This window comes from Cervus elaphus, chromosome 12 (assembly GCF_910594005.1).
Source record: "Cervus elaphus chromosome 12, mCerEla1.1, whole genome shotgun sequence".
Classification (NCBI taxonomy): domain Eukaryota; kingdom Metazoa; phylum Chordata; class Mammalia; order Artiodactyla; family Cervidae; genus Cervus; species Cervus elaphus.
In genome coordinates, this window is record NC_057826.1 from 65,018,729 (window position 1) to 65,036,562 (window position 17,834).

At 40.0% G+C, this 17,834-nt stretch overlaps 2 protein-coding genes across 3 annotated transcripts in view; one reads left to right on the forward strand and one right to left on the reverse strand.

Annotated features, from left to right (window-relative positions):
• The first annotated feature begins 634 nt into the window (after positions 1–634).
• SRP14 (signal recognition particle 14) lies at positions 635–4,014 on the forward strand. Its single transcript, XM_043919244.1, has 5 exons — positions 635–743; positions 893–965; positions 1,463–1,575; positions 2,782–2,814; positions 3,316–4,014. The coding sequence occupies exons 1-5, from the start codon at positions 720–722 to the stop codon at positions 3,403–3,405; spliced, it is 333 nt and encodes a 110-aa protein (XP_043775179.1). The 5' UTR covers positions 635–719; the 3' UTR covers positions 3,406–4,014.
• Positions 4,015–4,154: 140 nt separating this feature from the next.
• Positions 4,155–17,834, reverse strand: part of EIF2AK4 (eukaryotic translation initiation factor 2 alpha kinase 4) — a 101,331-nt gene continuing 87,651 nt past the window's right edge. Inside the window, exons 33-39 of one of the 2 annotated variants that reach the window (XM_043919238.1) lie at positions 12,329–12,441; positions 9,326–9,384; positions 8,346–8,443; positions 7,073–7,141; positions 6,346–6,390; positions 4,857–4,975; positions 4,155–4,379 (exon numbers count right to left, since the gene is read on the reverse strand). In XM_043919238.1, coding sequence (XP_043775173.1) covers positions 4,322–4,379; positions 4,857–4,975; positions 6,346–6,390; positions 7,073–7,141; positions 8,346–8,443; positions 9,326–9,384; positions 12,329–12,441 — 561 coding nt within the window. In that variant the 3' untranslated portion in view covers positions 4,155–4,321. Of the gene's footprint in view, positions 4,380–4,852; positions 4,976–6,345; positions 6,391–7,072; positions 7,142–8,345; positions 8,444–9,325; positions 9,385–12,328; positions 12,442–17,834 lie in introns of both variants that reach the window. The other variant, XM_043919239.1, reaches the window with a different exon arrangement.

Consider the following 17,834-nt stretch of genomic DNA (forward strand, 5'->3'; position numbering starts at 1 on the left):
AGTCGGACACGACTGAGCGACTGAACTGAACTGAACTGAATACAATGGCAATGATAAGAACGACAAGAGCTAACGTTTATTGAGCAGGCTCTATGAGCTGTGCACTATTGTGTTTAATATTAGCTCATTTACTCTTCAAAGCCACACTGTGAAGTGGAAACTATTATTATAGGTTGAGGAAACTGAAGCACCGAACTGCTAGGTAACTTGCCCAACACACAGCTCAATGTACACAGCTATAAAGGGAAAGTTGCTCTATCGTGTCTGACTCTTCGTGACCCCATGGACTTGCCCATGGAATTCTCCAGGCCAGAATACTGGAGTGGGTAGCTTTTCCCTTCTCCAGGGGATCTTCCCAACCCAGGGATCGAACCCAGGTCTGACGCATTGCGGGCGGATTCTCTACCAGCTGAGCCACAACTATAGGTTTCCATCAAATCCTTCCGCGCTCTTACTCCCTTCCGCTGCTTGGATGAGGGGATTGCTTCTATGTGAAATCTCGCACACTCCAAAGGCCCTCGGGGTCGTTGCTCTCCCGGAACAGAAGGGGGCGTCCCTGAGCGCGGGCGCGAGGTGGGTGGGGCGGGGAAACGGTGGAAGCAGGGATTGGGTGAAAGAGATAAGAAACCTAATGGCGGAAGTCCCGCCCAGGCTGGGTGAAACTTCCGGCTCCAACGGCTTGGGGCTTGTGCTGACCGAGCGGAGCCAGCAGCGCCAGGATGGTGCTGCTGGAGAGTGAACAGGTATAGCCAGAGCTGGCCGGCTGAGGGACCGATGCTGTTTGGGGCTTAGCTCGGGACCTCTGTCTCGTTCTTCGGGAGGGACAGGGACTTTGACGAGGCGGGAAGGGGGTTTGTGGTTGCCTAACGGGGCCGGGCTTCTTGTGTTCCAGTTCCTGACGGAGCTGACTAGGCTCTTCCAGAAGTGCCGGTTGTCGGGCAGCGTGTTCATCACCCTGAAGAAGTGTAAGCAGCTGTGGACGCGGCAAGGCCGGAAGGGGGCTGGGAGGCCCAGTGACTGGGAGCCTCAGGCAGAATCTTTCTGCTGCCCATCCTCTGCTTCCCCTGCCTTCCTCTACCTTCTACTGGGCCCATTCAGAGCTGAGGGGCCAGAGAGTACTAGGGATTGGGGCTGGTGCGGCCCCCAGCACTTAGCCACCTAAGTCAGTTCCGGTTCCAGTGGGCCCCAGTCATGTCAGGGCTGTCCTTGTCAAGGATTCCAAGCCGCGCCATGATTAGTGAGATTTAATGTGCTTTGATATTACAATGTGCCCATCGTGGGAGTCGCAGGTAGGTTTCCCAAGGTGTGATCAAGCCATCTATGATAGCAGATAATGTGGTTAACAGAACTAGATCAGTGGAGGTGGATTAGGTATCCTCTTTGTATGCCTTCCCGACTTATTAACTTTTTGTCTACCTGTTAAGTCTGTGACTGTGTTCACCAGGATGTGTTTTTCATGCAGATGATGGCCGAACTAAACCCATTCCAAGGAAGGGTTCTGTGGAGGGCTTTGAGCCCTCAGACAACAAATGTCTGTTAAGAGCTACTGATGGGAAAAAGAAGATCAGCACTGTGGTAAGTTGGATTCCTAATACATCTGTTTTGGAGTTTAAAGACTTGAACTTAACTGAGGATGGGTTATATTTGTACCCGGTTTTGTGGGGTTTTTTGGGGTTTTTTTTTGTAAGTTACTGAATAAAGCCTAGTGTGTAGTTCCCCAGCTGTTTTGAAATCAAGATCTTCTTTTATTACCTTGGTAATAGAAAGGCCAAGAGCAAAATTAAAATGAAGAAGGTAGAAGTCAAACACTTGTTAGAAAAAAATATTAGCATATCGGTCCTTACTCACAGTAGCACTGTAAGGAGCAGCTGGCAGTTGATTCCTTATTCTCTGACTGTGCTGGGGCTTCAGTGAACAGTTTCTTGGTACCAGATGCTTTTAAGCTGATTATTCTTTTATGGTTGTGGTTTAGGTACCAAACATGTATCGTATCAGGTTTTGAATTTGAGTATGTAGCCTGGCATGCTACAGGCCATGGGGTTGCAAAGAGTCAGACACTGCTGAGCATATGCTACATTGAATAAGAGCTCCCTTTCAAAGTGGAAGTTGAATATGGCAAAGCAAGAGACTCCTTGGATCAAATGAATACTTCTTTATTCTATTGGGACAGAACCAGACTGCCCTCTAATCAGTATAGGATATCCACAAAAATGTGGGCCATAATTAGTTGATTAATGTTCCATTACTAGGTATCTTGAGAAGATTTTTACAATAAAGCAAGCATTTATGTGGCTTAAAAAAAAAATAAAGTTGGGTGTCATGAAATACGGAAAACTAAGGAATCTTCAGACATAAAATTTCTCTTGTGGTAGCTTGCAGTTTGCTTAAATGGGCCTGAATTAATGGAAGGTAGGTTTAAAATAAGATGGGGAGGGTGTAATTTAAATGTATCTTGCACAAAAGGTTAAGTTCTTTGACATCTCTTAGACTCCTTAGAAAAAATCAGTGCGATGTGTTTAAGAGATTTCAACAGAGGCGAGAAGCATAGCTTCTTAAGCAGCCCATCTTTCCCATCTTGGTACAATTCTAAAAGTGCAGCGCTACTTTACTTGTTCCTCAGGCAGAGGAAAGTGGAGTAGAAAAATAGCTTTCCCATTCCTGCAGTGGGGAAGAAATATTTTTAAAGATTAGGATGTCTTCATGAGGCTTTTGAGTTTTACTGGGTGAGGCAGATGATTTTTTTGTGGTAACAGGGGTGATCTTTTCCCCCTTATTTTCCAGGTGAGCTCCAAAGAAGTGAATAAGTTTCAGATGGTGAGTTTCTGGTGTTCTCTGTGTCCCATTTCTTGAGGCAAGAGTCAGCCTAATGTTTAACACTGGGTTGGGTTAAGATTGTGATTTAAGTTCACTGCTCTCCTGTAATACTGTATTTTAACCAATCGTTTACAAGTAAAAGCTGCCAAGCCACAAATTTTACTTCAACACTGACATTGTCTTTTCAGCTAAATTTTGTTGTCTTAGGCTTCATATATGCCATACTTACAGTACAGTTATGTAAGTTGCCTGCAGTCTTCCATTTTTGCTTAAAAGAAAAGTAAAAAATGTGCAACTCACTAGTGGGTGTTGCAGAAGGTGCTATAATGTGAGGGTGTTTCCCTTACACCATGTTGCTTAGAACACAAGTGTCCCATAGTATTCTACACTTTATGAGTTAGGCTTTCTGATTTTGGCAACCCTAAATCCATTATGGAAGTACGGCAGATGCTGCACCAATTTGCAACTTTTCCCACTAAGGTCACGCTCTGTGTCTTCTAGGCTTATTCAAACCTATTGCGAGCTAACATGGATGGGCTGAAGAAGAGGGACAAAAAGAGCAAGAGTAAGAAGAGCAAAGCAGCACAGTGAAGGGCACCAGCTTTCCCGCTTTCACCAACTAACCACTGAATTGCTATTTTTCCTTTGGTTTTTATTTTTGGCCACAAAGCTGAGTTTCTGACTCCCTTATAATGACTGTTTTCATGTGAGATTAGGGTCATTTTTGGATGGAAGAAGGGCTGCAGTGTTTACAGGGTAGTTACAAGAAGCCAGTTTATCTTAGATCTGGCTAAGTGGTTTGTATTGGACGGTTGTATGTTCCTGGATAATAGTTTACAGACTCTGTAGCCATCTGTAAAGAGCAGTGTATTATTTAACCTGTATTTATCAGCACTGACCAACTTTTATTCTTTTTCCTGCCCCATAAAAAGTTTCTGGCCACAGCTCCTCGTTCTGGAATGATGTGACTATGAATAGGCTTGAGGCCCTGTCTTTTGGTTTACTAGAACTGAAACCTGACACTTTTATTAAAAGTTGTGTTATTTCATGGATTTCCCAGCTGGCTGTATAATTTTATCATCTTAGTGCCTTTAGCAAATTTGAATGAGTTTCATAGCCAAATAAGAGTTTGCTTAACCAGACTAAGGATAAGCTTATTAGAGAATCATCAAGAATAAAGATTCCAAGTTAATGATGATACTTGATTTCTTTATGCCCTTTACTTTGGACATTTTCATATGCTTGGTATATAGGTCTAAGAGAAGAACAAAGCTGTTTTCTTGTGTTCTAGCTCCATAAACCCTGCAGTGTTAATAGATTTGCAATTAAAAAGCAACAAATATATGAAAACATTTATTCAAAAGATAAATTTATAATATATTACACATGAAAAACCTACAAAGCTCAGCTTTGTAGGACAGCTTAGAATGTAAAGCTAATTTAAAATTACAATGAATGTACAGTATTTTGTAATATAAGCTCCTGTCTGTTTGATAGTTCTTTAGGATTAAAATAAGATTCTGTAGTAGTCATCTCTGTAGCTGTACAGGAAGAGCACAGACACCCTGCAAGAGGAGGGAGAAGACAGGATCAGTGTAACGGGTAGAGAATGGGGCTGATAATTTATTTTTAGAACACTTAACTGTAGGAGTTCTGTGTAATCAAAAACAAGATGGAAGGCTGGTCACTAAAAACATTTTAGTGTTTGAAAACATGAACAACGCATTCTGACAAGGGGACATAAAACATAGGAGTTAGCTGGGTGATTAAAATGATAACTGGGATAGCTGCTACTGAGATCACTGTGTTGTTATTGATAAGATCATGACTGTGATTCACAGTCCTGACATGTATTTACTGGTCACCAACTGCAGTTCTAACATAGCAACTTCTTAGTCATCTAACCTCAACAAGACAATAACATATTTGTCACTCCAAAACCCCTTCTTGGGGAAAAACTCCTAAAAACAAACAACACCCCTCCGACCCCAGCTTGAGTTTTAACCTATATTGAAACCTGCAATGCCTAAGTGATAACTTACTTTTTTTCTACTTTGATGTTATAAATCTCATCACAGACTAATTTGAGGTATCTCTGCTTTGGCAGGCGTGACAGCAGCTGCTTCACAGTTGTGTTAAATGCCTGTTCATCAGCATCCCACTAGGAAAAAATATAGATAAAACTTAACACAGCAGGTACTAAGGTTTATTAATTGGCTTTTCCTGGGTCACTAATGAGGTGTCAACGCCATGCCCCCTCTATGTACACTGAAGAAATCAGTTACAGGGGGGAGAAAACTAGTGGGGAGACTGCCAGGGTTCTTCCTGAAGAACTGAATTTCTTTATAAAACCAGCTTACTAGATCCTGCCTAAGAATGATGCAGCCCCAGTGTGTTAATGTGACTACACCAGTTATTTCTGCCAACTGTTGACTTTAGGTGAGGTGGAGATGCCACTTCTGATGTGCACCCGTTTGAGTGGCTCATGAAGCAGTAAATTACCAGTATCATGCTATATGCTTATTTACCAGATGGGAGAATACCAGTGGGGGACGGAGGACCGGGGGCGGGGGGGGGAAGTCAGCTTATAAGAGAAGCTACAAGATATATTGTACAGCACAAGGAATATAACCAATATTTTATATAAATGGAGAGTAACCTTAAAATATAGCATGAAATGGCAGTTCTGGGGCAGAGTTCATTTTTCATCTAACTTAATCTGACTAAACACTCTGGATAGACAAAAGTATTCTTTGGTTAGATATGCTGCAAAAATCACATGTAGTTATTCTTACAGTTAAATATTCTTATAGCAAAGGTAAATATTAAATTTTTTTAAAAGTTCAGTTAGGCTATTTGATAATAAAGGTATGTTATCTACTAAAAAAAAAGCATATAAAAAAGGACCTACATTCAGTTTTTACAGAAAGAGCTTCCATATAGTTTTAGTTCTGCAGATGAGCTTTCCTGGTTGGAATGAAGGTTTGAAGCAGCACAGTATGGTGGGTGAGAGTGTAGATTCCACTAGTTTGCCTAGGTTCAAATCCTGGCTCTGCAACTCCCTAGTTGGGTGACTTTGAGTAAGATGTTTAACCTCTCTGCTTCCATTCTCCATAAAATGTAAAATAAGGATCTGTAAAAAGGTAACAGTATGTATCCCTTGGGGTTGTTATGATTAAACAAGTTAACATTCCTAAAGTGCTTAGAACAAAGCCTGCTAAAGCTCAACACACAGAAAAAACCCTAGATGTTTGTTAAAAACCCTAGATGTTTGTTAAAAACATCTCTGAAACGTTAAAAAAAAACCCAGAACACTAGAAAAGTGTGATTCCCTCAAAATCTGATTTAGTAATACATGTCACATGTATTACTAAATGCTCCTAAAGAAACAATGCTCCTAAATTCCTGGGACTGCTAGAAAAATACCTCATATCAAAGAAAATAATGCCACTTTCAACTTTCTTTTAGCAAATCAATAGCAAACTTTGGGATTTTAAAGACTAATAGTGCAGAAGAGTTCATCTTGCTTACCTCTAATGACAGAAACTGTAAGATTGTTTCTTTGGGTAGATCCACCTGTTGATACACAAAAATGTACATCATGTCAGGGATCCTAAGCAGCACACACTGACTTGTGACTGTGGTGTCACTTTGGATGGAGCAGCATGAATGGGATGCTTCCGTGCTGCTTATTGAATTTGGCAGTGATGTGATCTCAGCACTCAGAACTAACACATCACACCGCAAAGCTTTGGCAGCACTACCTGCAAAGGCCTGCAAAGTGAAGAGTGAAAGTTGCTCAGTCGTATCCGACTCTTTGCAACCCCATGGACTATACAGTCCATGGAATTCCCCGGGCCAGAATACTGGAGTGGGTAGCCATTCCCTTCTCCAGGGGATCTTCCCAACCCAAGGATCAAACTCAGGTCTCCCACATTGCAGGTGAGTTCTTTACCAGCTGAGCCATGAGGGAACCCCAAGAATACTGGAGTGGGTAGCCTATCCCTTCTTCAGTGGATCTTCCCAACCCAGGAATCGAACCAGGGTCTCCATTGCAGGCAAAGTCTTTACCAACTGAACTATCAGGGAAGCCTGAAACATTTAGAAAAATGATTTTCATTTTCAGTCCCCCTCCTCCCAATCTTTCAGAGGAAGAAACTAGGAGAAACAAGCCAGTATCCCAATTCTGTTGACAATGAGCAAAAATTTGACAGTGTGGACAAAAGCCATCCTCAGAAAGTTAAAGAAAGTGACTTACAGCCAAAATTTCAATTTCGCTGCTTTTCTGATGTAAGTTAGCAAGGGAGGCCTGAAGTCGGGTTTGTACCTAACAAGAAGGAAAGTGTGTTAGAGTTCAGAATCTGTCCCATCAAGCCATCTTTCTTGCCATTTCAGTTCTTATTCTAGGAAACAATCACAGGTGACAAACCAAATATTATATAAGAACTTGCTCTTCATCCACCTCAGTAAGATGAGTGTCTAGTGTATTACAACCTCAGGGAAAATGAGATTTTATAGCCTACCTTGATCATTTGTTTACTAATCTGCTTATTTCTTTATAATTTTGAACTGACATGTAATAAAAGCTCAGTACTGTAAAACAGTGCATGCGGAAGCAGGGAGATTTTAGTATTAAGCTAAATTTAAGAAGGGGACAGTGACAGCATTGAGAACATGGAACTGAAATATCGTAGATATGAAAAGTGAGTTTCCACCCAACACACTGAGAAACAGTCAGGAAAGCTAACAAAATGAGGTAACTTGATCTTTTGTGTTTCAGTCTAATTACACTCCTAATAATGGCTACCCTCTCATACCCTATTCCCAAATGAGGCCTGTGTCCTAACTCTGCTCATTAGCTTTGTTTACACTGTCCTTCCCTCTGTCCCTTCCATTTGGAACACCCTCATCTTCCCTCTCTGCCTACTGAAATCCTTCAGGGATCACCTCCACGAGGCCTATCTTGATCATCCATACAAACACTGATCTTTCTCTCTCCCCCATGTCTGTAGCATACTCTAACCCTTATTCAGTATACTTAATTCAGCATCCTATTACTGATTTTCTTCTATTCTCCAACTATATATATGCTTCTAAGGTTATAAAGTCTTTGAGGACGGGGCCATGTCACGTGTTTTCCATTTTACCTGGCACTTAGCACAGAATCAGGCAAATAAGAATACCAGAAACATGTATGCAGTGAGAAACCTGCTACACGTCTTGTGGTAGATCTCTTCTGCTTTGTTATGTACAACAAGACCAAATGGGATCAGAAACTTTTTGCTTGGACTCAGTAATTCTGACAGCGCTGCTTCTGGGTGCCCACAGTGTACACGGAGGCCTCTTTGGAGGACAAACGGGGCAGAATCTTGGCACCTGTGATGCTTTGTGTTGGTGAGGTTTTCAGAAGTCACCAAGTTCAGGAATTGGGAAGAAGAACATTTCCAGGAAACTGTTCCTTCGTTCCCTTTCTTGTTTTCTTCCTCCTTTGTGGCTCATGTTAGAAAGCCGAGAACACTCTGACCATGTACCTGAGTCTCATACCGCCTTCTGGTGCTAGCTGACAGCTTTTCGGGGGCAACCACACTCACAATGGGAACAACCGTTGCTCCATGGATTTCAAACAAACCTGAAACAGAGTTTTAGCAGTTATGGCCTTATCTGGTCCCACTTTCTATCACATACCACAGAGTTGGCAGAGATGATTAGGATCCACTTGGGGGTGATTCTGTGGACTGGATTATGTCTAAGCCTTGTTTTCTGTCTCTGCAACTGTCTGCACTTGACCAGAAACCCAGGACCCCACTTCTCCCCTAGTAGTTCTGACACTTCTGTCAGGATCACCAGCCTTCCCTCCTTCAGTGGGAGGTGACAAAGGCACAGGAAGGCAATATGAGTCAAACCTCATGAACCTAAGGGAAAAAAAGGCAAGCTTAACATTTCCCAAACTATAATTCTTTAAATTCCTCTAAGTATTTGAAATCTGATGGTGGCAGACAGAAATGAACCCAAAAAGCTTAATTCTGTTAAAAGTCAAGTAATGTGTTCTCGTGGACTTCACTGGGACATTTCTTTTTCACTTGGGTTGACAAATGTAGTAAAACTAAAGGTGTAACTATCACCACTGTTTCCTCTTGGCTTTCATGAAAACAAATGTACATAATGTCTCCAGGGCACTAAAAAATACTTTTCTTCAATCTTCTATATGGGAAAAATTTATCCACATTTGATCTACATAATAAACTGAATCAAAGGAAGATTAAACCACTTGTAAAAATCAGACAGACATATCAGGACCAGAAGAGTCACCAAACTCCCAGTGGTTTTATCCTTTTCTAGAATGTAAGTTTCATAGGGATTAATTCTTTTTGGTATAACTAATTGTACGTATGTTACTTTAAGAGGATATTACTGATGCAGTGAGTTAGCCACAGTTCTAAGTATTTAAAGCAAACATGTACACACACACACACAAGCATTATTATGTTTAAATTACAATTAGTAATTATACCTGAAGCATTAGAAAATGATCCTTTCAGATTTTGTACTGTAAGATTATCGGAAGCGTCTCTAAAAACAAGCAAACAAAAACAGTTAGAATAAACAGTCACTAAGACAAAAGCAACACATAATTTATAGTGAGCTACACTTAGAGGCTTCTATTAAATATAAAATACTGATATTTAATAAATATTGATTAGCGGAGGAAAACAAAATTTGCCCTTAATTATGCTTTTGATTAAGAGCAAATAAAAATTATAAAGGATGTCACTTCAAATTAACAGTCTTAGAGACAACATTCTGATTTATTCAGCTGGGTTTGGATTACTGGCTCAACATAAGAAGCTAATTTCAATGAAATACAATGGGTGTTCTTTCTGCTCTCCTCACAATACAAGGAAACATTAGCAATGCCCCACTTTCATTATGGATGCAACCTTGGTGATCACCCACAAGAGAACATTTAGTAAATGAGATTCTTTCAGAAGCTGTGAATGGATGTTCTTTCAAACACTGAATTAATTTATAGCCTTTGAGAGACATAATAGCACTCTATCTTGGGAAAACAGGGAAATAATCATTCACATGGAAGAAAGATTTTAAGCCCTTCCCTGCTTAAACTAAATCCCATCTGGCCTGTTAAGTGTCTTAATAATGTTTGCCTGTACTATTACTAATAGTTGCTATTAATTAGTTAACTATTTTTTGCTTTCTCTTCTAAAGCTCTGCCTTTGATTTGGATTCTTAATCCTAATATCTAGAGACTTCAAGAACATTATATATATATATACACACACACATATATACTCTTAGAAAAAGCCTAACAGTGAATTTATTCAAGCTAGGTGGAGATGGGTGGGGACGGGGGTGGGGCCAGGGAAGGCCATGCAAGCAAGAACATTGATTTTATATAAGTCAGGATTTCTCAGCCTGACATTTGGGCCAGATGATTCTTTGTTGGGGTGGAGGTGGGGAGTCAGTCCTCTTAATTATAGGATGTTTAACAGCAGCCCTGGTGTTTACTGGGCTTCCCCGGTGGCTCAGGTGGTAAAGAATCCACCTGCAATGCAGGAGACGGGGTTCAATCCCTGCATTGGGAAGAGATCGCCTGGAGAAGAAAATGGCAACTCACTCCAATATTCTTGCCTGGCAAATCCCATGGACAGAGGAGCCTGGCTACAGTCCATGGGGTCACACAAGTCAGACATGACTTAGTGACTAAACCACCACCAGCCTCGTGCTTACTAGATAACAGTAGTAGATAACAACCAAAAATGTCTGCAAATATTGCCAAATGTCCCCTGAAGGGAAAAATTGCTGACTGAGAATTTACTGATGTAAGTAAAAAAAAATATTAAAAAAAAAAAATTTATTTATTTATGGCTTTAGATCTTAGTTGCAGGCTCTAGAGCACGTGGGCTCTGTAGTTGTGGCAGATGGACTTAGTTGCCCTGTGGCATGTAGGCTCTTAGTTCCCTGACCAGGGATTGAACCAGTGTCCCCTGCACTGCAAGGAGGATTCTCAACCACTGGACCACCAGGGAAGTCCCCCAGTAGAGTACTTTTTTTCTAAGCATAAATAAAAGACTTACAAAAATATAGAAAAGCAAGGGAAATGATCCTTTGTAATCCCACTAATCAGAAATAACTGTAATGAAAAATTTGGTTCATCATTCCAGACATTTTTCTGTGTATGAGCTATATATTTTGGTTGCAGCAAAAATGGGATCATATCTTATTTGTGGACATCCTTCCTTATAATAAACTCAGCTTTATTAGAAAAATAATTTTTAAAGGCTGCACAGTATTTCACTGTATTTACTATAATTTGAGCAATCTTCTATCATTGAATTACTGTGAATATTATAAGTGAGGTTCCCCAAAAAAAAAGAAAAAAATAAGTGAGGTTCCCAGGGACCCTGGAGGTCCCTGAGATCCTTTCACAGGGTATTTGCAAGGTCAAGAGTATTTTCACAATAATCCTAACATGTTAATTATCCTTTTATTTGTATCCTTTCATTAATGTGTAATGGAATTTTCCAGAGACTACATGATGTATATCATAAGAGACTGAATGCAGAAACAGACAACATAAGACAGTAATAGTAATAAAACAATATAGTTTCTTCTACTTATGATTAGAGATTACAAAAATTAAAACAACAATATCTGCAAAAATTTAAAACAATGCTACCTTTCCTACTAAATTTATTTTGTTTTGGAAAATAGTTATTTCCATTAAAAATGTTATTTAGGTTTGCATGTCATGAGTTTATTATTGTTATTTTAGAATAAGCATTTTTAAAATGTTTACATTTTAGTTTCTAACATAGAAATATTGATAGATATAAACCACATAAACAAAGCTCTTAGGGGGTCCTCAAATAATTTTTAAGGGTATGAAGCGGTTCTGAGACCAAAATTTTTGAGAACTGCTGTTAGAAATAATGTGTGTTGATAGACATCTTTGTACTATCCCTATGGAATAATTTTACTGTAAATTCCTGAAGTGGAATTGCTGGGTCTTTTTTTTTTTCTTTTTTAGTTTTAAGGCTTTTAACTGTTAAATTCCTATGCAGACAGTTGAACCAATTTGCAGTGCTATGATGAGTGAGAACTTTTCCCAGAACATTATTATTTCCCAGAATATTAGATCTTTCAAAACCAGTGACAAAACACTACTGCAGGTCACTGATTAACAGACCAAATGAGATAACGGCAGCTAGACTGTGGTTCCTCAGGCTTTTCAAAATGATAAAATAATCTTTGACGTGTTATGAAGGACAAACGCTGAGAGTAAGTTATGACTAGTTTTACATGGAGTCATATAATTAAACTACTGAGTTATTCAGAAGCTGTACTATGGTTCATTAAAAGTTACCCTGGAAAAAAAAAAGTTATCCTGACTGGTCTTTATCTCCCCAAAGGATCAAATTGACATTTAAAATAAATGTATGAAAATTCTATGTAGGCAGTTGAAGCTGGCTTTCTGGTCCTTTGTTTACTAAGTTACCTGGTAGTCCTCTCATCACTGACTTTAGTCCTCAGTTTCTGTACAACGTGGTCCACGAGATCAGACTCCAGCACACGTTTCTCTGTTTGCCTGTCCTTCTCAAAAGACTTAACCTTAAAAAGAATGAAACAGATCCATCATTTCTGAAGGCAACAGGCTGAAGGGTACCATAGTAAGACTCCTCAGTCAACAGTTCAGGTTGGTGGCTCTTACCCGGGGGTGATTTTGCTCCCCACAGGGCATCCGGCAATGATTAGAGACATCTGTGGTTGTGACAGCTGTGGGGGGTGACACTGGCATCTGGTGGGTGGACGCTAGGGATGCAGCTCAACATCCTACAACAGCCCCACAAGGGAGCATCTGGCCAACAATGTCAAAACGTGGCTGCTGAGAAACCCTGTCTAGATTTGAACAGCTTATTATAGACAACAGAATTTAAAAACAAAAAAAAGGCCAAGACAAACCAGCTCCTATTTCATTTGATTCTTTCACATGTTTTCCCCTTTAAACATCCTCGGGTCAGTCACCAAGATTTCTACAACTCCTCCCCCTCCTTTCCAAACCCTAGTCCTGTCATCTCACTTTTACGGTGCCCGTCTGTTCATCTTCACTCCCATGGCCAGTGCCCTGCCTTGGCTTGGGATAGTCTGATACTCTGCCTTCAGCCATCCCCAGCTTCAGTTATCCCTCACTCTGTGACATCTCCCTGCAGGTTAATTTTTCTTATATACTCTGATGTTCCCTACTGTCCAAAAACATCCACCGGCTCCCCACTAGCTGCTAAATCAAGTTTGAATTCCCTAGTTGGGCATTTTGGCTCTGTATGATCCAGCTAAAACCATTCTCTCCTGCTCAAGTACCCCTCTGCACAATTCTGCTTCACTCCAAATGGACTAATTGGGGTAATACCGGAATAGTTTTCTGCTGGCCTGCCTCTCTATCTTTGGGACCACCTACTGAAAGAACTGCCATTACCGTTGTTATTCCTTTGCTTAAAAAGCCTTTTTAGTATCCTGCCCATCCATGGGGGTCCGGCATTAACTGCACCTCCACTCTGAAGACTTCCCTGCTACCTCTGTAGTAATCTCAGGTTGAGGAATCCTCAAAGAATTTTCTTATAGGACTCTCATGGCATTGAGCATTTTCTAGCTCATAATCATGCATGAATGTCTTCTGTTCCCCACCAGATTATAGGATCCTTGACAGCAGGACCTGTGGCTTATATGTCCCTGCATCTCTCATGGCCCTAAATTCAATCCCTTCCACACTGTGAATGCTTAATATGCACTTGCTGAATGGGTGAACATAGTGATGTCTTGCCCTTCAAATATAAAGATGATGCTATTTTATATTTATAAATATACATATATATATATATATGCTGCCACTAACAGAGGCAAAAGAGTCAAAAGAGCTGGATGAGCTGGAACAATGTACTGAAGTGAACAAGATCACATTTAACAGAGACAAATACGAGGTCCTGTCGTCAAGCCCTCACTGCAGAAGACTGGTCAGATGTGGTGACAGCTGTGGGAAGGCCAATGGGTTTCAGCTGATGATGAATTCAGGAGGACCAAAAGAACTACGTGGTAGATAAAGTTAGTTTACTTGTAGGCTATATTAGAAGAAATATGTTATCTGGATTGAGGGAGTTTACAGACCCTTCTTGTTTAGTCAGAATATGCTTAGAGCACTTGTAGAATTCCAGTATCTCATTTAAGGACAGACACTGACAAAGTTAAATGTGTCTAGAGGAGGTTAACTAGGAGGGAGAAGGATTTGGAAAATCACTTTATGAGGAATGGCTTAAGTGACTGGAATGATTAAACCAGAAAAGAGGACACTTAAAGTGGTCCACTGCATGGCAGTGGTATCCTAAAATTCACGCGAAGGTAGTTAAGAGAAAGAGGAAGAATTAGACTTGGTATTTTGACCATTCTAGAGGCAGAACTAGGACCAATGAATGTAAATTTGGGGAAGCAGATTTTTATTCAAGATTTTAAAATTTGCTGATCATTATAGCAGTGGGTTATGATGCTGTAATTATCCAGCAGAGGCTAGACGGTCATCTCTTGGTAATATTACAGGAGCAGTCACCGCTCTGGAAGAGGTGTGATCAATAGGACTAGGGTCATTTATGATTTTGTGACTTATCAAGCAGGCTAGCAGTGGAGACTTACAAACATTCCCATAAAGAATTAACTTCTGTAAGAACTACCTTCCTGCCTTAAACGACTAGAAAGCCAGACAAAATATATAAATACTGTTTTTCAGACAATGGACAACAAGCAGTGGAGGACTGTTATCCTGAGAGGAGGGGAATGAAGTGAGCCTTCGAGTGCCCTAGGTAACTGTGGTGAGGAAGTCTGCAGACTGCAGTGCAGGGAGAAGGAGCCTAATCAGAGGCCAGGAGTCTTGCTGAGCTGGGGAGACAGACTAGAGCTTAGGTAGGCCAGGAGAGCTAGAAACTGTGGCAGAGGACCGAAAAGAAGACAGTTACACCCAGAGAAAGAAAGATCTCTAAAGCTCTGCAGAGAAGTCCACTCACATCTTTGGCAGAGAACTGATCTGTGCATGGGAGAGAGGGAACTATCCAAGGCTGGGGAGACAACCAGCAGAAATGAGTGGGCATAATAATTCCTGAAATCCACAGGGATGGGAATAGTTCTTGTTCTTACAGAGTGGAGAGACCTCATAATACATGGAACCTAAGGCAGAATCCTCCAAAGGGCATTGCCTTAGGAGTGGGGCTAAATTAGATCTAGACTAAAGGCTGCCCTAACAAAACTTAAAGGCTGGAAAGGATGAACCTAAAGTCAAGGAAATTAACTACATCCCAGAACAAAGTCCAGCAGTATGTAAAGGAACAGAAGGGTAATTCCCTGGCTGTCTAGTGGTTAGGACTGGGAGCTTTCACTGCCGTGGCCCAGGGTTCAATCCCCATTCAGGAACTAAGATCCTGAAAGCTGTGCAGTACAGCCAAAAAAATGGGGACATAATAAAACACAGTACAAAAAAATGTAAACTTCACAATGTCTAATAACTACTCACAAGTTAACAGGCCTAAAAAGAGGAAGGAAAATATGATTCGTAACCAGGGAAAATTCAGACCAAAAATGTCAAGATGATGGAATTAAAAATGACTATTATAAAGAATATAAAGGAAACAAGAACTATGATGAGGGAAGAAATGGAAGACATTTTTTAAAAAAGACACAAATGTAACTTATACAGATGAAAAAACTTCAGTACCTGAAATAGGAAATGCACTGGATGGGATTAATAGCAGATAAGATATTGCAGAGAAGATCAGTGAATGATCCAGAATAAAGCACATACAGAGAGAAAAAGCAAACAAAACCCACAAAAGAACAGCCTCAATGAGCTGTGCTGCTGCTGCCGCCAAGTCACGTCAGTCGTGTCCGGCTCTGTGCAGCCCCATAGACGGCAGCCCACCAGGCTCCCCCGTCCCTGGGATTCTCCAGGCAAGAACAGTGGAGTGGGTTGCCATTTCCTTCTCCAATGCATGAAAGTGAAAAGTGAAAGTGAAGTCGCTCGGTTGTGTCCAACTCTTAGCGACCCCATGGACTGCAGCCTGTCAGGCTCCTCCGTCCATGGGATTTTCCAGGCAAGAGTACTGGAGTGGGTTGCCATTGCTGTGGGACAGTATCAAATGATTAACCTTCTGTAATCAGAGTCCCAGAAGGAAAAGGGACAGAAAGATATTTGAGGAAATAATATCTGAATAATTTCCAATTTTATGAAAACTGTAAGTCTACAGTTCAAAGAAGCTCTATGAATACCAACCATTAGAACATACAGCACGACACCAAGGCACGTCATATTCAAGTTGCAGAAAACTAGTGACAGAAGAAAATCTTAAAAAGGTGCCAGAAGATAAAAAGGTAAATTACAGAGGATCAAAGCAGACTTTTAAACAGAAACTATCAGATCAGAAGACAATAAAACAAGACAATGTTCAAAGTGCAAAAGGAAAAACATAAATCACGAATCATATAGCCAGCAAAAATATCTCTCAAAAACAAAGGTGAAGTGAAGACTTTCACACACTAGTAACAGTTGAGAGAATTCATCACTTGCAGACCTGCACTAATCAGAAATAATAAGAAATTCTTCAGGTAGAAGGAAAATAAAATCAGAATGCTATCTGGCTGAACACAAAGGAATAAACAGTTCCAGGAATGGTAAATATATGGGTAAACATAAAGGATGTGCACGCATACTCAGTCGTGTCTGACTCTTTGTGACCTATGAACTGTAGCCTGCCAGGCTCCTTGGTCCATGAATTTTCCAGGCAACAGTACTAGGGTAGGCTGCTATTTCCTCCTCCAGGGAATCTTCCTGACCCAGGGATTGAACCCACATCTCCTGCATTGCAGGTGAATTTTTTTTTACTGCTTAGCTATAGAGGAAGCCCTATAAAGGACATTCCCTCTTTATTTCAGAAACCTCTGTAAAAGGTGATTGATTAATTAAAACCAAAATACAATGTATTATGAAGTTAGTAACATATTTAGAAAACAAATTGGCAGCAATAGCACAAAGGATGGTGGGGGAAATGCAAGTATTTGTTGTAAGGTTGTTATACTACATGTGAAGGCATATAGTAGTTTTTGAAGGCAGAATGTGGAAGTTGTATACTACAGACCCTAGAGAAGTCACTAAAATATACCAGTAAAAATAAGAGTTATAGTCAGTAAACCAGTGATAGAGATAAATGGAATAAAAACTATTTGATCTAAAAACAAAGCATGAAAAGAGAAAAAAAAAATGGGAGAAAAAAGAACAGATGGAACAAACAAAACAAATAATAAAATGGTAGATGTAAGCCCAACCATTTCAATAACTGCATAACATATCAATTATTTAACCATTTCAATAAAAGGCAGGGACTGTCAAAGAATGGATAAGAAAAGCAAACCTCAACTTAGTGACTGTCTCTAAATCCAAATTTAGTAGAATGAAGAAAAAAAAAGGAAATCAATAAAACAGAACACAATTGAACAAAAAATAGAGAAAAATCAATGACATAAAAAGCTGGTTTTCTATAGACAAAACTGATAAACCTCTAGCTAGGGTGATCAGGAAAAAAAAAGGGGAGGGGGGAGATATAAATTACCATATCAGGAATGAAAGGGAATATCATTACAGATAGTAAAGGTCCCAGTGTTTTTACTGGTGAATTTTAGCAAATATTTAAGAATGAAATAATACCAATTCTACAACATTATCCAGAGAACAGAGGATCCAACTCATTTATGAAGATGAAATCACTCTGCTATCAAAACCAGACAAAGATATTAAAAGGAAAAAACAAAGGGAAAATATATTGATTTTTTTCCCTTTAAAAACAGAAATAAAGGTTATGAGGTAATCTATTTATGAACTTTTTTGGTTAAATACAACATAGTAAAATTGGTTAAGAAGTTAACCAGAGATATGTCTGCCAGGAGATATTAACTATAGTTATTATTTTTATTTCCTT